General features: G+C 34.4%; 2 protein-coding genes and 1 long non-coding RNA gene across 3 annotated transcripts; 2 read left to right on the top strand and 1 right to left on the bottom strand.

Moving 5' to 3' along the window:
- The first annotated feature begins 4,994 nt into the window (after nucleotides 1-4,994).
- LOC105285996 (zinc finger BED domain-containing protein 1) lies at nucleotides 4,995-16,907 on the top strand. The gene is made up of 5 exons (XM_026971128.1): nucleotides 4,995-5,001; nucleotides 13,495-13,855; nucleotides 13,958-14,240; nucleotides 14,965-15,026; nucleotides 15,280-16,907. Exons 1-5 carry the CDS (start codon nucleotides 4,995-4,997, stop codon nucleotides 16,868-16,870), a joined length of 2,304 nt encoding a protein of 767 aa, XP_026826929.1. The 3' UTR covers nucleotides 16,871-16,907.
- Nucleotides 16,908-19,914: 3,007 nt separating this feature from the next.
- On the top strand, nucleotides 19,915-21,655 carry LOC105285997 (putative nuclease HARBI1). The gene is made up of 4 exons (XM_026971127.1): nucleotides 19,915-20,082; nucleotides 20,192-20,388; nucleotides 20,716-20,863; nucleotides 21,635-21,655. The coding sequence occupies exons 1-4, from the start codon at nucleotides 19,915-19,917 to the stop codon at nucleotides 21,653-21,655; spliced, it is 534 nt and encodes a 177-aa protein (XP_026826928.1).
- A 1,082-nt stretch (nucleotides 21,656-22,737) lies between these two features.
- On the bottom strand, nucleotides 22,738-24,115 carry LOC113562303. Its single transcript, XR_003406819.1, has 3 exons — nucleotides 23,672-24,115; nucleotides 23,369-23,556; nucleotides 22,738-23,020 (listed from the first exon to the last, which is right to left on the bottom strand). It is a non-coding gene; the product is annotated as an uncharacterized LOC113562303 (long non-coding RNA).
- Between the last annotated feature and the right edge of the window lie 487 nt (nucleotides 24,116-24,602).

Raw genomic sequence — 24,602 nt, 5'->3', positions numbered from 1 at the left:
ATTTTAAAAAGTAGTTATGATTCCATATGGTCCCAAATTGCCATGCATAAAAAATCTTCCTTTCTCAATGTAATATTGAAGTACATACAAACTGCACCGGGTTTATTAGCAATCAGTATTTTCGTGCGCTACAAATATTTGTAGTAAACTTTTAAAATTTTTGACAAATTATACAGGAAAAAATGCTATTTATAAATTGCGATTATATATTTCATATTATATAATAGAAAATTTGTTAACGATATTATAATTTTTATTATTAGTGTATATATTTATTTATTTTTATTTTATATAGTAACGAGAAAATTTTATTTCGTAGGATGCATGTTAAAACACTTTATATATAAAATACATATACATACATACATACATACATACATATACACACGCGCGCGCGCGTATATTAATGCATGTATGTAGGTAGGTAGGTATGTATGTATAAACGTTTATATATATGTTATATAAAAATAATGGTTCATATTCAGGACGTGCTTCTAAAGATGTTAGTGCACCTTTGTGTCGTTCTATCTTTATTATTCATTAGACATAAAACAAGGATAGAACGACAAAAAAGCGCGCTAACATCTTTAGAAGCACGTTCTGAATATGGATCAATGTATATATCCCTTTCGTGACATAAAATAGTAATATTTTATAAATAGAATGGGCCCCTCCAACACCCATTCCCGTGAGACGCAACCAATATATTGTTTCGTCTCTCCGATTGCTCATACGAGGCATGTGAGCAGTAACGCATTTATTTGCAAGAAGCATTCGCGTGAATAACGCAAACACCTCGAACAATAATGTATTACTACATATATGATATCAAGTCAACGCCACGTATGTGATGCCTTTGAAAATGACGTGATGTGTCAATATCACACATTCTTCAAGTCGGAAAAGTGTCAGTTTGTTACGTCGTAAAATAGCAACAATGACGTCTCATGCCGACATTTTCACGTCTTTCGAAATCGCATCTGACTTTATTTTTTATGCCAGCCCAGGAATTACCGCATCTGGCTTTTTTGTACATGCCAGCTAACGAATTGATCGCATCTGGCTTTGTTGTACAGTTTTTATGTTGGGAAAAGCGTCAGTTCCTTACTTTGTAAAATAGTAAGAAACTGACGTCTCATGCGTTTCATGTCATTGGAATATCTTTCCTCGCATGGATCTTTTCCTAACGCTACAGCAGTAGCAAAGGCGGCAGCATAAATACCACAACTCGTACTATTCGGTTGTGTTTGCACCTTTTCAAAAATTAGATCGCTCACGTTTATTAGTGGGAAACGTTTGCAAATATAATCTTTTTCTTTTCCTGCTAATTTGTTATATGTACAGCCGGGTATGCTGTCATACACATGCAGTTTGGAACCGTCAAAGAAAATGCACCGCCACTGATCGGTACAATTCCCTCCAATAATTTGAATGCTCATGTCGCTATTACTAGCGTCAATGAGCTGAGGAGATTCCAGGTACTGCACGCTTTGTGTCTCGAAAGAAGACGTCTCTCTGACGATGCGTAAAAATGCATCTAAAGATTCATCAGTCACTTTGCTGTGCATAGGTAAAATATTCTGCTCCAGCAAAGAGAGAGGAACATTTGTCTCGTCGAGAGTTTTTTTAATAATTCTTGCATCTTCTTCAGTTAATTCTCCGTTGTTCGAATAACTGATAACGATGCAATCATCTTCTTGCTCCTCACAATGAGAAACAGCAGATGGTGTTACTGGACTAATCTGTTTAGTAGTTTCATCTTTGAAGAAGATTTTTCGATCAACTACTGAACTTTTTGTCCTTTTACATGCATCTTTACGTTCTTTAGCTTCAAGTATGTACAGCGGATCTCTTATTGGCAAGTGCCTATTGTGGCGACTGTCCAATATCTCCGGCAGCATGCTTTCATTATAGAAACGTATTAGCAAAGGTAGCATTTGATTTTTCCAAAACACTTCATCTCTACTAACACGCACCATTTTGAAACTTTTTGGCGTCCACATAACAATGCAATAATCTCTCCGTGTGATATTTAATTGACCTTGAACCTGGTAAAAGAATCGGTGTTTTCGATTCATTTCATCAGGATTCTTTTGGTCAAACACGGTTTTGAATTGAGGCAATTTCTGTAAAGCCTCATCAGCTGTCAAATTCTCAGCTGAGAAAGGACATTTAATCTCCACGAGACCGTCTTCGTCAATAATACCGTCAGGAGAAGCGCCCAAGCATGGATATTCATCATAAATGAATAATCCACATGGCGTAATGTCCTTTTTTAATTTTGCAGCAATTTGTTTCCTTGCGACTTCCTCCATCTCGCGTCCATATTTCATTGCAACGTTCTCGATGGAGGGAGGAAACAAAATGCTTTTTACTGTCGCTGCGCAAGACGTTGTTGGTCTCATGCGACAAACGATGCCAAAATTGGATGCCGTCAACATTAGACGTCTCAATGATTGCCACAATTCGCAATCACTTTGACCTCTCGTCTGGCATTCAATTTCGACACGATTATTTGCATTTTCTAACAATTTTGCAGCATGATGCTGCTGCAATTGCTCAAATACGTGAGGTGGAAAATCTGGCTTTTGCGAATGTGGACCGTAATGAGAATCTGGTCCAACATCTCGCTTAAACCTTTTCCTGTCATACACCTCTGTGCGTTCTTTATTTCTGGCAATTTTTAATTGTCGTCGTTTTTCTAAATCGGCGACAACAGCAGGAACATCCTTACACATGCTTTTATGGAGCTCTGTAAGGACTTGTTGTGTATTATATTGCACAACACTTCCCGCAATTCGAGCGTTATAAGAACCTCGTTTACCCAAATGAATGCGCTTACCACCAATTTCCTTGCAGATTATCGAATTGAACAATTCTGCAGGATTGTTTGTTACATTCGATAACAAACTATCAGCTCAAGTACTCAGGAATCTGATAACACTGTCAATCTTTTCAAACAGACCACAGTGTTTCAGAGACGGTACATAATTATTCACATTATTGCACAGATCTCGGTATACACCACGTTCTCTGCATCTCTTATGCTCACCAAAGATATGGCTAGGAATATTTAAAATGTCTTTTTGTAATTCCAAAGCCTTCTTATGCTGAGCTTGCGTTCCGCGTCTTCGTACAGTGGCTAGTCGCAACACTTCTTTGCGCATTGCCAAAATGTTATTGTCCATAACCTTTCGTAGCTGTACAAAGTCACGCTTCCTATGCATCGTCTTCGGCGCAGTCGTTCGTGCTACAGCCTTCAGCTTTTTGCATAAGTTGCGAAGCAAATGGTTGGTGCATTCTATTTTTTGCACCACTACATTCATCTCGCGGTACGGTGCATTATGCCTGATTGAATTATATACGCTACTGTCGCCGTCGGCAATCAGTATTTTGTATATTACTCCATGCATTTCAAGGCTACTTTGAAAACCTTCCACAATGGCATCACTCTCCATTTTTGTCGAGCTTGCATTATGGTCAAAGTTTTTGTAACACTTGTGCTTCCGTGCCTTGAGACCTCGGTGCTCCGCCATGTCGCACAGTGCGCAATATTTGTTGCGAATACCTACGAAGAGTACCTTTCCCGTGCGGTAACCAATTATAGCACCGACACCAGAAGATGAGTCATAGACAGAGCCGTACGACCTCTTCATCCAACTACCATCCACAACGACGGTTATGTATGGAATGCCATTTATAGTTTCATTACTTTCAATTGCGAGTCGGTTTTCCTCCTCGCCTGCCATTTTCATGCTTTGCATGGCAGTTTGCAGGAAATCGTCGACTAAAGTATCTCGACGATCAATGTATGTCTTTTCAGACATACAAGGAATGCTTACAGCCGCACACAACTCTTCAAGTTGGGCGTAACCAATTCCCATTGTAATGATACCTGCTGTAGCAGCTGTATTAATATCTAATACATGCGATTCCGTGGGTTCTGACCAGATGGTGTCTTCATAATGGCACATTTGGCATTTGAAGAACAACTGCGTCTTTAACCGACGGCGATAAGAATCTATGAGTTTCCAATCTTTAAATAGGCACTCGATTCCTCGCGCATGATTATCAAATGTTCTGTGGATTTCGTTCCACAGAAAAGAAATGTCGACAATGCGACGGCCTTCAGGCAGGCTTTCTTGGATACAATTGGTATCCAGACCTTTTTCGATGACAAAATTATTGTCATCCTCATCGCAAGGTTCGACATTGCGACGGCCTTCAGACAGGCTTTCTTGAATACGATTGGTATCCAAACCTTTTTCTATGACAAAATCATTGTCATCTTCGCTAAGTTCGATATTCTTATTATATGTACTTGTTTTTAAATCAGACTCCAGACACTTCTGCATAACTGGGGTACTGGTTTTCGATTCCATCTGGTCGGTTACTGATCCGACAGATGTATTCGAATCGATGCATGCACAGTTAATACCTATATGCTCAGTGTTTCTGGAGTCTTTTGGTTCGGTCTGCATTGCCGCCATTAATCGTCGCCTGTAAATTTATAGAAATAGATTATTATACGTTTTTATAATACATTAAAAGAGCAAAATGTGGCACACATCTTGTATCATTGTAACATTGTTATATGATGAAATATATGTATGTACATATACATATATATTTTATCATGTAACAATGTTACAAGAAAGTGCAATCTCAGACATAAATGCAGTGTTTTGTTTACAAATCTTTATCTATTTGCTATTGCTAATGACCTATATACATATAATAAAATAATCGTTTATTCATATTATTCATATCTCTTATATATATTTCTTTAAATTTTAGAGTGTACATACAAAAAGCATGTGATAGAAAAACTTTCTTGGCAAACATGTCAAGAATAAACGTCTCTGGCTGTATTGAACATGCCAGGTAACGAATAAACGTCTCTGGCTGCAATGTGCATTCCAGGTAACGAATAAATGTCTCTGGCTGCAATGTGCATACCAGGTAACGAATAAATGTCTCTGGCTGTATTGAACATGCCAGGTGAGGAATGAACGTTAAATTCCTACATTTACTAATTGTATGTGCCTGCCCGTTTGTCTATATTATACAGTACTTACTTCAGCATAAAAGTACAAAAGACTGCATTCTCATCTTTCAAACATTGTCCTTTTATTACAGTTATTTACGTTGTGTACACACACACACACACACACACACACACACACAACTCAAAACTTGTGATATTTCGGGAGACACGATTTAAGGTTTCGAATTGTTAGAACTTTGTACGAGATTTTTAAAATATCATGTTGCCATAATTGTATAAAGTAACATAACATATAGTAGAAAAAAAACCATTATCATAAATTTAATCGCTACTGTCCCATACAACACAAAAGCTTGCAGCAATATTGCAGAAACATTGCTGCAATGTTGCAATATTACTGCAATATTGCTGCAAGCTTTTGTGCTGTATGAGGTGGATTCTCCTATAATCCGAAAACAACCCCTTTTTTGACTTATGACATTCTTGTAAAAAATAGCTTTTAGAATACGACATAGGTAAAAATATGATGATATTATTAGGAAAAGAAAGTATATTTGGCAATATTTCTCCCTGTACTAATAACTCAATAACGGCGATTTTTGAGTTATGTCAAATTGTTGCAGCAAATGAGCGATATATAAATGTATATGTATATTTCAACATTTATTACATATAATGTTATTAGGATTTCAATAAATGATAGGTTCAACAAATATCAAATTCTACAAAATTACATAACGGCTGTGAGCAAAGCTGGGTGTCAGTGCTTGATATTTATTCCTTCAACATTTAATTATACACGTTTAGTCCACTTGATGGACCATCTTCAGTATATTATGTATATAGGTGTATTACATTAGTGTGTCATTATCCTATCAAAATCAAAATATCTTTTGTACTAACATTACATATATATTCTGCAATTAAAAGATCAAATCATATACCACATATGTCGCAGTCAAATCACTCGCAGTACACAATTGTCCTTATAAAATTATCCTTATATCCATTACTATCAAATTTTATTTTTGCGGAGGTTCATTAAAACAGGAAAAGATTCTACAAACAGAATGTCACATTGTAACGTAGTATACAAGATCTCTTGCAATAATTGTGAGGCGTCTTATGTGGATCAGACGAAACATCAAGAGTAAAAGAACATAAAAATGATATGAATAAAAAAAGCAGGATCTCCGTCTGTCATTTTGACCCATCGAATGGAATATGGTCATGATTTTAAATGGAATAAGGTACAAAATTTTGACGAAGAAAGATCTTTTAAAGAAGATTGATTTCACTGAAATCATTTCAGAGATGGTGAACGTACATAAAAAGACAATGATACCTTTTTTATAAAGTGACACACAGTTTTTATCTGATGAATATGTTCCTATTTTTAAATTGTTTCCTTCCCTTTGACTTTCTCTGTTTGGGTATGTGTGAGTAACTTGGTGTTTAATTATCATCGAGATCAATGGTGTTTGTTATACATTGGACGAACCAGAAAGAAAAATCAATTATGACAGTAATAGATAACTTTATAAGGACAATTATATACTGCGAGTGATTTGACTGCGACATATGTGGTATATGAATTGATCTTTTTATTGTAGAATATTTATGTTATGAGATTACGTTTATTTATGTTAATATTAGTAATGTATTTGTAAGAAGGAAGATTTCCTAGTCGTATTGCGCGCGTTTGGATACACAGCGATTTGCGGATGCGCGTATGCGAGCACACTTTCGAGTATGTAGATGTCTCGCGGGCTCGCTCTTGGAATCGAGGGGATTCCCGACAAGGAACGGCTCTCTTCTCTTACGAGACTCGGCACGAGTTACACCTATTGTACGAACAGATATCTAAATATATTAGTTATAATAGTGTCAGTAAGCGAGTTCTGTAAACCCTATGTTGTCCCATACACAACAATTTATAATGTTGGTTATACGAAACATATTTTCATTGTGATAGAATAATAGCACACTAATATAATACACTTACATAATATGCATAATACTTTTATTAATTATAGATTCAGTATATAGATAATATACTGCAGATGATCCAACGGGGACTGAAACGTTTGTAACAAGTGTGAAGGAATAAATACGAAACACTAACACTCAGCTTTGCTTACAGCCGTTATTTGATTTTGTATTATTAGGATTTATACTGTTCAATATAAAAAAGTTTGAGAGAGGGGGGGAGAAAGAGAGAGAGAGAGCTGCAAAAGTATGTACAGTACCTATGTTTATTCACCCAGAGTTGAAATATAATTTATTGATATACTAATCTTTTCATCCATCCGGCCTTGTAGGAACATCTGCGATAAGTTGCAGGCAAATGCTTTTTATTAATTTTTCGTCCCATTATGTCATGAATAAATATAGATATAAAGATATATACATGTGTGTGTGTGTGTGTGTGTGTGTGTGTGTGTGTGTGTGTGTGTGTGTGTGTGTGTGTATGTGAGTCTAAATTTCGCTATTCTAATAAATTAACGAAAATGTGAAATAGACGCTAACGTTGTACACGAATGTGCTCACAGAATCATCAACGTTCAACACGTCTCACAACGGTCGAGTTCTGTCGCGCTGTTTTGTGTCACGCACAGCTTTGCGCGATCGCTTGAATCTCTGTAAGTGCTGCTGGGCTGCGTTTCGTTTCATGCATATGCGCGCATTTATCTATAATGAATGTTACGTATAATATATATAATGCGCGCATATGCGTGAAACGGAACGCACCCCTGATATCACTGATACAGTGTGGCGCGAATCAGCTGGCTGCGCGATATACACCGATACCACGCATTAATTGCGCGGAGTATTTTCTAAATCTTGTTTTAGACTATGCAATATATTACGCAAGATTTGACGCAATTTTTAAAGCAAGAAATTGCGTCAAGTCTAGCGCACTCTATTGCATGGTCTAAAACCGGCACCAAATGAAGTAATTACTATTATATACGATATTGTACCGATGTTATTACTGCAATATTCTTCAACATCAATATTGCCTCCTCGATGAGATATGTGAATAGATAATGCATATTTTACGGAGAACCAATCATAAGAGTAAGAAGAATAGCTCATTACCAGTATGAGTTATGTGATAAGAAAGAAAAGAAAGAAAAAATCTGAAGAACGATAAGGAGCATAAAAATTTCTTGTAACCATTTTGTAATATTTTTTTATAATTTTTTAATTGAAACAACTGCAACATTTATGACACACGTAGCACAGTAAGTGTACCATGTAAGAAGAAAATGAGGCGCATTGAGAAATCGATTTCCGAAGGAGACATATCTCATCGAAATTGTAATGGATTGGACTTGTTGCATATGAAGAACGACATAAGTCGAATAATTTTTAAGAACATGAATAATATGAATGCAATGAACAGAACATGACATTATAAACTTTTATTGTGTTGTCGTTGCTAGCATGTGCTGGAGATAGTCACGTGACGCACACAAGCTGTGCATCGTGTCCGTGTCCGTGTTCGCTCCAGATTTCGAGCAATGTAGAGTACAGAAGAAAACCAACATGATTTTTGATATTGATATGAAGCTGGTACTCGACTCAATGGCAAATGGTAGCATTTCGCTCGTAGTTATTTGTTATAACAATTTCGTTTTTTTCCATTAAAGAAAAAAAATTTGTAAATGTTAGTTTTATCCGAAATGAAGATATCTCAAAACCGCTTGTGCAGTTTTTTTTTACAATTGTTTGCAATTGTTTTTAACAATAATTTCGTTTTTATCTTTATTCGTTAATAAAAATAAAAATTAAAAAAGTTACTCTTACCCGACATTGAGATATATTAAAACCTGCGCTATATGTTTTAGATTCGTTTGTACTTGTTTGTAATATATGCAACAATTGTTTTGGACAAATAAATTGTAATTTTGAAAAATAAATTATAAGTTATTGTAATTGGTAATTAATATATAAAATAAGTCATGTCATACCGATAATTTCTAATACTTTTGCACTCATCATATAAATAACATAGAGTACATCTATATTTTTGTAAGGTCACGCATTTAATTGTAATGTATAGATTGTTGAAATATAATACTGCAATACAATGCAATGTTATAAACATTGCATAGATTGTAACAAAATAAAAAGGTTTTGATTCATTTTCATGATTCTAAAAAAAATGCGCAAGCGATTTTCAGATATATTTATTTTGGATAAAAGTAACTTTTTTACATTTTTGTTATTCTTTAATGGAAAAAAATACAAATGAAATTATTGTTACTATAAACAACTATGACCGAAATACTATCATTTGCCGTACGTATTAAAAAATTAATTTGTAAAAGTCGGATGCCAACTTCAGTAAGTACTTTTTATCTCTTACTTTCGCTCAACCAACTTGATATTATTGGCGAAACACTGTGCTCAAATGTAAATATATAATAGAATAAATACTGAATCAGTAATTTATCTTTTTATTCAGTGATTAAATAATATGTATGTTGTGTGTGTGTAAATAAAGCTAAAGAGGAATTACTAATAAATAATAGATATACATGGTGGCCCGGGTTTTAACCGACAAACTGCGGGAGCATATTCTACTAGTGGAAATAAGAAAATTTCTTATATCGAGTTTGCTTAGAAATGCTTCATTACAAAGTTATAAACCAATATTGAAAAGAAATATGAGATAAGTAACAACGGAACATAGTGTAGAATTTGCAAGGTCGAAGATGTTTATGTTATGTGTATTCACATGTATTCATGTTCACTATGGTGAAACGATTCAGTATGATTGTTACTTTCACAACAGTAGCTGTTAGATTTCAATCGTCGTGTGAACTAGCAATTACTATCAGAATGCCAAAAGTGTTTTCAAATGAGGAATACACTGATATTCATTTCGTGTACGGATTCTGTGACGGAAATGCACGAGCTGCCGTACGAGAGTATCAACGTAGATTTCCTAACAGGAGAGTACCAGATAGATTTAAAGCAACGAATTACTAATTCAGTTACTAAGATGCAACAAAATTTTCAGGAATGTCGTACCGTAACAAATTCTGTACTACGTCGATGTCTAGCTTGTATCGATGTGCAAGGACATTTTGAAATGCGTCACTAAATCATTGCGTACATAATTTTTATTTTGGTGAAAAAATCCGTTGTTACTTATCTCATATTTCTTTTCAATATTGGTTTATAACTTTGTAATAAAGCATTTCTAAGCAAACTCGATATAAGAATTTTTTCTTATTTCCACTAGTAGAATATGCTCCCGCAGTTTGTCGGTTAAAACCCGGGACACCCTGTATACTACAATTCTAAATAAAACTATAAAATAATAATAATGAGGCCGATACTCCATAAAATTCTACACACACACACAAACACAGAGAGAGAGAGAGAGAGAGAGAGAGAGCAGCACACATATGTATATGTATATATGTTTTAATAAAGAAATAAATTCCTCTGATTCTATTTATTCTATTATATAATCATATTTGAGCAGCGTATCGCTAACAATACCAGGCTGGCTGAAAGTAAAAGACAAAAAGTCATATGTTTGTTTTCTTGTAATCTCTAAGTTGCCCAAAGTTGAATACACATGGATACGATACATAGCTTGCGTTACTAGGGTGGTTCTTATTTACTCTTGGTGAAAATTTTTGTGGGATTTTTTTCGCGCTACCCCCCAGTTTGGTTCCATTTTATAAAAAAATAATCTGTGTAAAATTTCAGCTCAATCGGATAAAGGGAAAGGGTGCCCCTGGGACCTTGAAAATCGAAAAAATCATAAAATCACAGAAAAAATCAATTTTATTTGTTTATCTTGCGAAATATTAATTATATGCAAAAAAGTATTATACAAAAGTTGTAGATCTATTAAAAATGCACATGTTATCATCTACCACTTTTTCTCGTACGACTAACGATTTCCGAGAAAAAGTAATCAAGCTACTCCAGTTAGTATAGTATAATAAATTCAGTTTGCGTATTATAGATACATTTTCGTGTAAATACTAATTATTCGTGAATGGTCGAAGGACGAGCGGATTCGAGGAAAATTGTATTGTAATAATTTTAAAGCCAAGGCTGCGTTCACGCATTGGGCGAACCGAATCGTAAGTAACAAATTTATTCACATTAGTAAAGTAACGAACGTTTTCCTTCACAACTTGAAGCACTTTCTCTTATTTATTTTCAGTTCGGTCCTTATTTCTTGCCGCCCCGTTTAACTGGGGAAATTTATACGAATTTTCTACAAAATGAGTTATCTGCTCTTCTCGAAGATGTTCCTCTCCGAGTAAGAGCAGAACTCATATTCCAGCACGATGGGGCTCCCGCACATTTTTCGCGACGGGCACGCAATTTTTTAAACGCGCATTATCCGGACAGGTGGATGGGTCGAGGTGGCCCAATCATTTGGCCGGCGCGATCGCCAGACCTAAATGTTTTGGATTATTTTTTGTGGGGTCACATTAAAAATTTAGTAGAACACCGGCGTGATGGTACACAAGCAGAGATGCGAGAAGCAATTCTCGAAGCTTTTAATACCATCACACCGGAAATGGCGTATCGTGCGACGCGCAACATTACTCGAAGGGCCGAACTCTGTTTACAAGAACGAGGAAGGCACTTCGAACAATTATTACATTAAGTAATGACAGTGGATTAGGCCTACTGGGGAGACCACTTAAAAAAAGCGCGTCATGCTATCTACCTCATGGTGGTGGGGAAACGATAGCAATTTCTCCAAAAATAATTGAAATATGTAAGAGTGACAATCGCGAGTGCGTAGCGGCTATCGACGCAAGCGTTGACGTCGTGCGGGGAGACGTGAGAGCGGCGCGCTATCCTTCTCCTCGCCGTGTGCCGCGCGCCGGGCAGGCAACGACGACCCACTGGGCCGTGCTCTACTATTCCGCGCGCTGTCATTTGAACAACTTTAACATTTTATAACTCCGTTATTATTGCGAATATCGCAAAACGATATAGGACTTTTCCCTTCGTCTCGATCCGCTCTACTCGTGTACGGAAGCTGGGACGATCATTACCGGACACCCTGTATACAGGGTAAATCTTAATTCCTGCGACAACGTTTTACCATGGAAGATGGGTTACCAACCGCAGCAGTGATGAATCGATCGATCCATAGGTGTCAGCCGCTTGGATCGACCGTGCGTCTGGTAATGTACAGGTATGTAAAAGATTAGGGGGTCAATTGATGTATGTGCTATGCATGCATACTTCTCAAATACATCCACAATATATTTTTTTACGTATTTTGCTTAACGTGATTTTTTATTATTGTTTAATCTACCGCATGAATCTTATGTATCTTTATATACGATTTTTTTAATAAATAATGAGTTATTAATGACATTACTTGGTGGAAATTTCTTGTCATGCTTACGCGGAACATTTTGGGGATAGCGGCGTAGAAATAATACAAAAATATTCTATTATTTTCCTATAAATCATGCATAATTTTACTATTCTGTAAACAAATTGTGCAGCAGACTGTATAGCTATATAAAAATATTATAATTTTTAAATATAAAAAATACTAACGGTGGATTTCCGCACCACTCTTGAGGTACCACCAATGGCGCGTTCGGTTTTTTTAAAGTGGACCTTCGCCTGGAGTCCTATCGTGCCACTGTTTTGAGACCTATTTTCCAGCAAAGCGCAAATATTGAAGTCATAGTGCTTAAGAGCTGATAAATTGCATCAACGTATATGGCTGTGTACAACACGTTTCCTGGGTGATTTCTTGATACCGTGCGATGGTTTGTATTAGTTATTGGATCATTTGTAATAATTTCTTCTCTTTGCGTCATTTCTTCTTTTTGCGCGGTATACATCTTGTATGAAAGAAAGCAATGGTAGTAATGATAAAAGAATGCAACATTTAAAATCATATTACCATAAAAACTTATAAATGAATATGTACTTCTTTATACATTTCGGAAAAATTGGTCATTTTTCATAGCTACAATTCTAGTCTCGTAGAAAATATGTGGTTCGGCTGTTTCTGCTGTGGGTATTTTAAAACATAAACTTTCATAGTCTCCCGCGAAAAAAGAAAAAAGTTTGTTGCTTGGATTCCGTCGATCAATTGTCGCTTTGTTTTCGTGTTTCAATTGTTTAAAAAGCTACATGTCTCACTTCGATCCTGTGCATGTCGTGAAACGTGATAGAAAGGGCGATTAACATAGCTCACAATTTCACAAATAATGAGTTGTGCGACATGATTTTTCTGTACGCTATGTGCGAGCGACGATCGAGGGAAACTGCGAGAATTTATGCTTGTAGATACCCAGAGCGAATACAACCACATCACTCATTTTTTATGAGACTCGAGTCGCGGCTGCGAACAAATGGTCAATTTAGACCTATTAAGCGGACAGGTACATATTTAGTTATAAGATCTTCTGATAATATTATTTTAAATATTGTGTCTTTTATTGTTACTTTTATACTTCGTATAGGACGACCACGGCGTATAGATACCGCACCGATTTTACAAATGGTCACTGACGACCCTAATATCAGCACACGAGTCGTCGCGCGGTATCAAGGTGTCTCCCAAGCAACAGTGTGCAGGGCTTTAAAGTCGGCTCACTTCCATCCTTACAAGATAAGGCTGATTCAAGAGCTGCATGCAAATGATGAACTTCACAGATTGAGGTATTGTCGGTGGTTTCTTGATGTGAGTGAGGAAAATTACTATTTTTCCAAGTACATTCTGTTTTTGGACGAATGCACTTTCCAGAATAATGACAATGTCAACCGCCATAACTCACATTACTGGGTCACCGAAAATCCTCACTGGATGCAGCAAGCGCATACGTAAGTCAGGCGGTCAGTGAACGTTTGGGCGGGCATTCTCGGTGATAACATCATTGGACCATATTTTATTGATGGTAACGTCAATGGTAATGAATACCGGAGATTTCTCAACAATGAACTTGTTGCCTTGTTGGATAATGTGCCGCTGGAATTGCGTATGAATATGTGGTTCCAGCAAGATGGTCATCCTGCACATACTGCCAAGGCAACGAGGGAATTATTAAATGAGAAATTCGGTAACCATTGGATCGTACTTCATGGTCCCCGTGAATGGCCACCACGTTCACCAGACCTTACACCATTGGACTTTTTTTTGTGGAGTCATATAAAACAGCAAATTTATACAACGCAACCTGTCAGTGTTGAAGATCTGAAGGACAGAATTGTACGTGCTTCCCGTGCAATAAGTCCTCAGATCTTGCAACGGGTGCGTTGCGCGCTCTTGAAAAGGGTCAGATTTTGTGAGAGGATGGAGGGGAGCCACTTTGAGCACCTGTTAAAATAATATTTTGATATATTGATGACATGTTGCGCACGGCCACACGTTGATATTTTTTGTCTGCGTGTGCTCTTACGCAATATGACTTCAATATATCTATTATTTGCGCTTTGCTCAAAAATAGGTCTAAAACAGTGGTACGATAGGACTCCAGGCGAAGGTCCACTTTAAAAAGCCGAACGCGCCATTGGTGGTACCTCAAGAGTGGTGCGGAAATCCACCGTTAGTATTTTTTATATTTAAAAATTATAATATTTTTATATAGCTATACAGTCTGCTGCACAATTTATTTACAGAATAGTAAAATTATGCATGATTTATAGGAAAATAATAGAATATTTTTGTATTATTTCTACGCCGCTATCCCCAAAATGTTCCGCGTAAGCATGACAAGAAATTTCCACCAAGTAATGTCATTAATAACTCATTATTTATTAAAAAAATCGTATATAAAGATACATAAGATTCATGCGGTAGATTAAACAATAATAAAAAATCACGTTAAGCAAAATACGTAAAAAAATATATTGTGGATGTATTTGAGAAGTATGCATGCATAGCACATACATCAATTGACCCCCTAATCTTTTACATACCTGTACATTACCAGACGCACGGTCGATCCAAGCGGCTGACACCTATGGATCGATCGATTCATCACTGCTGCGGTCGGTAACCCATCTTCCATGGTAAAACGTTGTCGCAGGAATTAAGATTCACCCTGTATATACTCTCTCTTATACATTTAATAATTCAACATTAAATCTGCTTCATGTGTTTAAAAATTATGTTCTGAATTTTAAATAATATAAAGCAGGTTTAATATAAAATTTATAATAGATAAGAATTTATTTATAATTTTTTCTAATTGAACAATAACAGAAAATAAAAAATTATAATAAATTTTTTATTATTTGCTTTATAGATTACAAAATCTTACTGTTGATATTTCATCAGTTAGTTCTACATCGTCATACTCTCAACAAAATACAACATTGCTAGAAGTCTTTAATAAAAAAGCAAGTTTTGAAAATGGAGGCTCAAGAAATATAGCAATCACAGAAGCATTGATAGTCTTTATGATATGCAAAGATAATATGCCTATTAGAATCGCAGAGAGAGAAGGTTTTATACATTTTTTCAAGACTCTTTGTCCTCTATATAAAATTCCTTCAAGATCTACGTTAACAATTCGCATTGAAGAAAAGTATAAAATGTGCAGGTCACAACTTAAAAGAATGTTGGATCAAGTACATTATATATCTTTGACATTAGACATTTGTACTGTCATGAATTCAACTAGAAGTTTCTTAGTAATAACTGGTCATTTCATTAATGTAGAGACTTTTGTTCTTGAATCCGTTTGCCTGGAAGCAGTACACTTAACAGAACGACATACGGCAGATACTATAGTTGAACAGTTTCATGAGATTTGTAAAGAATTCTCTCTAAATTCGTCTAAGATAGCTTCCATTACTATAGATGGAGCCGTTAATATGCAAAAGGCAGTTGAATTATTCTCGAATTCTTCAAAATGGGTTTGGTGTTTTGCACATATAACCAATTTAGTTGTGCAAAATTCCTTGAAAAATACACCTGAGCTTGACAAAATAATTTTACAAATCAAGCGAATTGTTACATATTTTAAGCACAGTACAATTCCATCGGAAGAACTCAGAGCAGAGCAGCTAAAACGTGGAAAAAGTGAAGGCAATATACTATATCTCACACAAGATATTTGTACACGATGGAATTCTACTTTTGAAATGTTAGAAAAGTTTGAGAAATTAACACCCATTTTGGCAACTATTTTGGCTAGTAAAGATCATAAAGATAGTCCACAAATGTTGGCAGGATTTCATATTGAAGTAGTATCCGAAATTATTTCCTCTCTAGCACCTTTTAAAGAAGCAACTACTCAGATATCAGGTGATAAATATGTTACTGCTAGCATCGTCTTGCCATTGTGCCATAATGTGCTAGATACATTAAATGAGTTGAAGCTTACCACTAATGCTGCGATGGAGTTAAAAAAGAATTTATTAAAAGAGATCCAAATAAAATATGTACCTCTTGAAAGAAATAAGCTTCTGACAATTGCAACTCTACTTGATCCCAGGTTCAAGAGAGTGTATAGCTTTTCTTCTCTATTTCAAGCAGAAGCAATATCACAAATATGTCGGAAAATTAGAGAAAAAACAAAAGAACAAGATTTCCTTTCAGTACCAGAAAGAAGTCCGCCTAAAGAAACCAAAGAAACTTCAAACTCTATTTGGACAAAGCACACAGAACGATTAAAAAATCATTTAGATGAAGAATCATATTCATCACAAATTCAACCTGAATTAAAACTATATTTTAAATTAGCAGTACAACCATTGTCGGAGGATCCCATTAAATATTGGCAAAACTATAAAGCAGTCTCCTGCATTGGCAGAAGTTGCCTTAAAATATTGTACAGTAATGGGGTCTTCTGTGGCTTCAGAGAGAGTTGTCTCTGTCAAGAGACACGGTAGTGTCTCGCGCCAAGTATATGCGCAGCGAGACCGACCGTGTACTGTTACGCGAAGCGACGCTTTCGTAGACACTCAGATTATTAGATCTCAATAACCGCTGAAGGGATCAAGTTCAGAGTAGGCTCAATGGATAGCTTGGGGTCGAATTATGTAATAAAAGTGTTTTTATTTTTCTTCTACGTGCCCTACGAGCGGAGATATGGCGATGCAAAGTCTGAAATTGGCAAATTCCACTTAAGAAACGTCATCATCATTATTATTATCGTCGTCATCGTCGTTTGTACAGTTCGTTCTTTTGAACTAGATGGCAGCAGCTAATATCGGTTTTCTCGCGTGCGTCAGAGATGTGAGATAGCATGTACGACGCGGGCTGCGGTCCAGTTGATGCTTCAGATGCTTCGAAGAAAAGGGATAGAAAATGTTCTGAAACACTTGAAGCTGCAACACGACGACGACGACGACGACGACTTTACACCACGTCGACGACGACGATGTTGCACCACGTCGACGACGACGTTGCACCACGTCGACAACGAAGACGACGAGGACGACGACGATGTTACACCACGTCGACGACGACGACGACAACGACGTCGTTGTACCACGTCGACGACAACGACGACGTTGCACCACGTCGATGACGATAGAGAGTGAGAGAGCGAGAGAGCGGGAGGGCAAGAGAGCGAGTGAAAGAGCGAGTGCTATGCGCGCGCTATTTTATTTTTCAATATTAATAATGTTTTCGAATAATAATATTCATCTATTATTTATTATATAATAAATAACACAAATCCTATTCTAAAAAAGGCGTTAAAGGTGTTATATTTATTTCATCGTGTTTCATCAATATACAAATTTGACAGAATTGACACCTGCCGTTTTCACATTCCTAAGAAATAATAAATAAAATTGTCAATATAACCGCACTGACAGCCACTATGACATTCTGACATTCGCAACACGAAGTTCAAGTCACACGAAGTTCGAGCCAAGCGAGAGAACCAATCAACATCGCGGAAAGGAGGCCTCAACTATTCGATAAAAAAGAACTTCACGAAATTAACACGCCTCTTTTAGAATAGGAAACATGTAAGTTAATACTTTTAAAAACCTTGACTGACAGAACTATGGCTTTTATCTCCTCATATATTATAAAAAAGAATAACATACTTTACACTACAAAATGTGTGAAATCACAACAAAATTACCTTTTTAAAAAAAGGTACAAAAAAAGCGCCAAGTATACGCGCCTGAAGTTCTTTCAAAAAAGGACTCTACAAAACTAATGATATGAACAAATTGCGCCAACTACAATGGGTATTTATGCAAACCAGAAAATCTATTACTTTATTATTACTTTTGGCCGATATTCATTGTTGATTCTGATTTAAGACCATCTTAAGTACAATTATAAGATATTTGAAACCAATCACACAGTCGTATTAACATCTTAAGACATTACTTCAGATCGTCTGGAAATAAGAACGGACTATGAATACTAGCCTTTGATATTAAAAAATAAAGGACATAATAATATTAAGCAGATATTTTTATACGAATAAATATTTTAATACATAGAAATATATTTATCAATACAAATAAGTGTTTTTTTCAAAATACTTGGCGCTGCTAAACCGAATCACAAATTGTCTTAGTATTTAAATAATCTAAAGATTACAATAATTTCCTTAAACTCTAAATTACATAACACCTCGCTGAAATACATATATGTACAAATGTAGTTAAACTTATTCTGTGCTTAATTCTAATGTCACACACATACACACACATGCATGCATTCACAAGAGAGAAAGAAAGAGAATGAAGCAATTAACATAATGATTCGGTTTAGCAGCGCCAAGTATTTTGAAAAAACACTTATTTGTATTGAAATATTTATATGTATTAAAATATTTAGTTGTATAAAAATATAATAGATGTAATAAATAGAATAAATGTAATAGATTTTTTGGTTTGAATAAATACTCATTTTTATAATTGGCGAAATTTGTTGATGTCATTAGTTTTATAGAGGTCATCTTTGAACGCGTTCTTCGGGCGCGTATGCTTGGCGCGTTTTTGTACCTTTTTTTAAAAAGGTAATTTTATTGTGATTTCACACATTTTGTAGTGTCTTTGTAGGCGCACAGCGACCCGTCTTTATGGGCGCGCAGCTACCCGACTTTGTAGCAGTGTGGCTAGACGTGCGTGCGTGCGTACGTGCGTGCGTGCGCGCGCACGTGTGTGTGTGTCTCAAAATAGTCATATTTCGAATTTTCCATAACTTTATAAACGTTTCTTTGATTTTAATCAACTCTTAACTACCGTGCCATATAAAATGTATTAAGAGATGATTAAAATTAAAGAAATATTTAAAAAGTTATGCAAAATTCGAAATGCGACGATATTGATCGATACTGCATTTAGCATTATCGACTCTACATTTACGTGTCATTTCGAGCCATCTAGCGTCGAAATTAGCGAACTTCACATTTTTTCATTCGTCTCTCCGCGAGCCCCTTTTGCCTTCACTTGACAGACAAGAAGAAAACGGAGTATCTTAATCGTAAAATCATGACATTTCGAACTTTGCATCGCAATATCTCCGCTCGTAGGACACGTAAGAGAAAAATAAAAACACTTTTCTTATGCAATTCAAACCCAAGCTATCCATTAAGCCTACTTAGAAGTTGATCGGATCAACCGTTATTGAGATCTAATCTGAGTGTCTGCGAAAGCGTCGCTTCGCGTAAAAGAGTCACGGTGCGGTCTCGCCGCGCGTATACTTGGCGTGAGACACTATCGTGTCTCTTGATTCTCGAATTTTCATAAGTAACTCACATGCGATAAATATCGTATATTTTGCATCGAATGGGGTCAGATCATGCGAAAAGAAATATCACATACGAAATTTAGTACAAATCTGTCAATTTTATAGCAAGCACTCCATTTTTACAAATTTAGTGAGAATCATGCAGCATAATATTAATAACTTAATAAATTTAGAAGCGGTTCATCTTCTCGAAGAAGTCGAAATAAGGGCAATGGAAAGACGAGTATTTCATGTAAAAAATGATGCTGTTCAATTGCCTGATAAAGAGTTTGTTCGACTGTATAGAGTCAATAAAAGAATAGCTGAAAATGTTATTTATATTGTATCGGAATATATTAATATTAATGAGCGAAGATCAGCATTAGATGCAACCACACAGGTAAATAAAATTATTTGTTAAATTACTTGTTAAATTATAATACTAAAATTGTTTCTTGTAAAAGCATATTTAAATATCATCCCCAATTTATTAAATTAATTGTTTACAGGTTGTAACAGCTATACGCTTTATGGCATCAGGAAGCTATCAAACAGATATAGGACTTAATTTTAATTCAGTTATAAGTCAATCATCCGTGAGTAGATGCATTGCAAATGTTACGACAGCACTTAATCAACCAGAAATATTAAATAGATGGGTTAAATGTCCTTCAACTTTGAAAGAAGTTAAACGTATAAGGGATGGGTAAATATATTTTAAATATATAGAGTATAATTGTTATTACTTTTTTTGTTATAAAGTCTTGTTTTTATTCTCATATATAACATATATCACCCATAAAAATAATTATAAATAGAGAACGCCACTTTTGCATTAAACTTGGTTGAAAGAAGTGTATAACTCACAAAAGAAAATTTTGTATTAGGCTACCAAGACCCAATTTGAAATTGGCGTTCTCTAGTTATAATCTTAATTTATCTTAGTTCTTAAAATTTTATATAAAATGCTAACATTATTATGTACTAATTGTAATGGTGTTAAGTAAAACAAATAATTAATTATTTCAAACAGATTTTGGCAAAACTATCGATTCCAAGGAATTATAGGATGCATAGATTGTACCCATGTAGCAATAATTGCACCTCCTACACATCACCCACAATTTCCAGAATTTATATATGTAAACAGGAAGGGGTATCATTCTATTAATGTTCAACTGGTAAATTTCTAACACATAAACATACACATACACAGATATACTATTCATATTAAATAGAGCTAATGTTAACTGAGCAACTTAATATTTATATACTAACATTTGCAAATAAATTAAATACTTTATTTTCCATAATAAGGTAAATTAATTGTGTATATTTATTTCTAAATATATTTTTCAGATGTGACAGTAATATGAAAATAATTCATGTAAATGCAAAATATCCAGGAAGTACTCACGATAGCTACATTTGGAATAATTGCAACTATTTACAACTTGTGAAACAATTACACAATCGAGGACATACATTTTATCTTTTGGGTGAGTATAAAGAAATGTATTAAACTTTTTTATGTAATAAAATAATACTTTATGTAATAAAAATTGATAACACTATTTAGATGCCATAATTGTTTTATTGAGATAAATGGAGCAAAATATGCGATAAAATAAAATATGAAATGTGCTATATCTTTTCTTGTAAACATTATAAGTAACGTTTACTCTTATTGTGTGTGTGTGCGTGTGCGTGTGCGTGCGCGTGTGCGTGCGCGTGCGTGTGTGTGCGCGCGCGCGTGCAGAAATTGATGCTTTTTCTAAAAATATCATTAACATTAACGAATATCATTAATAACTAATTGCGTCCATTATGTTAACAAAAAAATAATTTATCGTAATGTATGGAGATTAAAAACCACATTTCATATTAACATTAAGAAAAATATGATATTAAATAAAATATGTTTAATATTAACTACTTGTTTCATGTTACAGGCGATTCTGGATATACCTTGAGACCTTGGTTATTAAACACCTGTCATGAACGCCGAACCAAACTCTCCTGAAGATCGATATAATACAGCACACAGACGAATTCGATCCCTCATAGAAAGAACAAATGGTTTATTAAAAAGTCGTTTCCGATGTTTATTAAAACATAGAGTGTTGCATTATAAACCAGATGTAGCATCACGCATAATTAACGCTTGTGTAATATTGCATAATATGTGTATTGAAGAAAATGTTCCAATACCACGTTTAGAGGAAGCAAATTATGTGGATTTTGGATTGGATATTAATGAAAATATTAATGAAAATGAAAATATAAGACAATACCGTATTAATCCAGAACTCGTTCAAGGAAGGAGACTTCAAAGATTGTTAATCGAAATATGTTTACTTAATATAAACTTAAATATAATGAAGAATATTTTAATTAAAACATGTTATTTTATTAATACTTTATATCCAAAGTAATACGCATATAATCATAATACATATACTAATGTAACATATACATATACATATAATAATGTAACTGTAAATAAATAAAAAGTTTATATAACATTTTATGTTACAAAAGTACAAAATATAAATTACCATTAAACGTTAATATCAACTCATTAAAATGTTACAAGTCTACATACTTATGAAATAATAATACTTATTAAAGCCTTTGAAAATCACAGTTTTTGTAAAATATAAAACATACAATTTTACATATTTTTATAAAGTAACTTATTACACAAACAATAGGAACTCTTCTCATTTATAATAATATCTATCTACTTATCACAAAGAGAGAATCATAGTTTTCATAGAATTTAAACAAACATAAAAGACAAACATAATTAAGCATAAGAAACAAAATAAAAATCTTTGAAAGTTAGTGTTTCATAGTAGTATAAATATTAGATATATTTTCGATTGCCTCTGCTAGTCTTTCTTTTACTATTATACCTCTTTCCAATAACTTTAATTTTATTTTATAATATTTTTTCCTCATCTTCTGATCTTCCCTTGTTAATCCTACTAGGTCATTTCATTAGTATATTCCACTGTTTTTTGTAATCTATGACTTGCTACTGTTCTTCTTCTTTGTGGTTGGTTGGTGTTGTTGGTAAGTATATTTTCAGCTGTTTCATTGTTTTCTTTTCTTCTATCAGTAGTTCTTATTGTATTCTTTTTTTTCTTTAACCTTTCATTCTCTGCAAAAGAATTTTGTGTATCGCATAATATAGTTTCATTATTATTTGTATCCATGTCTGTATCGCATGATATAGCTTCATTATTTTTATCCATGTCTATTGTCTCCACATTCATTGTGTCTGTGTTCAGATGTAATACGTTCTCGTCCAAGTATTGTATATCTTTAAATTCCTATATACAAAATTATGTTTAAAAGAAATGGATAATACAATATATACATAACTTGGTGAAAACTTTCCATCTAATTTATTTTATAACAAACTAATTTTTGTAATACATAAGAGTAAGGAAATAAGTAACTTTTGTTTTAAAAGATAATATATATTTATGATAAATAAAAACGTGCTATTCGGTTCTCTTAAATTGCTAGTGTTTATGTTTACTTTGTTTAAAAAAACTTATTGAACTTCAGAAACGTTATTTATTACATATAACATTATAATTAATTTCAAAATATAATTAAATATTTCTGTATATAATGAAAATCACATTGTAAATATAAAAGGAGAAAGTACATACAAATGCAACATCTGGTTCTGCAATATTACTATAGCCACTAATTGCTGTTGTATTGTTTCCAAAACCTGTTGTTCAATAGATGTTAATTGTTCTGCACTTGATAATAAAGGACCACCACCTGTTCCTTTTGTATATTTATTAATTTGATTATGTTTTGTCTTTGTTTTTCCATAAAGATCTTGCCAAATCTGTTATAAGACATTTCTTTGCTATTAAAATAATTTATAAACTAATTACATCTAGTTAAATAATCAGTAAAAGGATCAGTTATATCTTCTAAAGCTATAAATATTTTCTTTTTACCTTCCTCCACTGTTTTCAATCTTTAACTGCCCCATTGGGTATCTTACGTAAGTCTTCAGCAAGCGTCATCCACAATTTTTGTGCATCTTTTGCCGTAAATGATGCCGAAAACTTACCAGATCTTAATTTCTCATTTTGCTTCATAAATTCTACAAGTGTTTCCTTTTGCTCTGCAGTTATATATCTTACTCTTTTGGTACTCATTTTTTATTTCTGTAATATCTATCAAAATAGAGTTTTTAAGGCAACTGCTATACAAATTTACCTGATTATATAGAAGTGTAATAAACTTTTCTACCTGTTCTACAAACTATTCTACATGTATTAATAGATTGATAATTAAAACAACAATCTGTTATGATCAATTAAATAAGTTTTAATAAAATATATGTAGGATTTTGCTTTTGTCACCAATCTACCGTCGAATTATATTTACAGACATATGGGACTAGTACAATACGAATTTAATTTGGACATACATTACATCTATCGCAAAATTTTAATTGAATTTATTGTTAATGTTCCCAATATTAACAGTTTGCTTACCTAGTTATTTCAACTGTACTGTGTTTAACTAATTTTGAGACTTATAAATTGTAAGGTTATGTTTTTACCTTATACCTTCATTATTATACTTTCATTCCGTTATAGCAAAATTCTGATTGGTACAACTTCATATTTTACACTTGGCAACGTTGTGAGACTATCGCATACAGAAATTTTCGAATGACAATTTTCACTTCAATTCGAGAATAGCTATCAGCGTCTTTAGTATAACGTATGCGATATTAGTCATGCGAAAATGATCGTACGCAAATTTGCGTGTGATTTCGAGAATCAGCCCCCAGTACCAGTGATGTCAGGCCGTGGGATTTTTCCCGTCGCGGGAGCGTTCGCGCGCATGCGTCACAGCTGCTTCCACGGACGTACC

This window comes from Ooceraea biroi, chromosome 7, assembly GCF_003672135.1.
Source record: "Ooceraea biroi isolate clonal line C1 chromosome 7, Obir_v5.4, whole genome shotgun sequence".
Lineage (NCBI taxonomy): Eukaryota > Metazoa > Arthropoda > Insecta > Hymenoptera > Formicidae > Ooceraea > Ooceraea biroi.
Note: the sequence above shows the minus strand (reverse complement) of the source record. Positions and strands in the feature narration are given on the sequence as shown.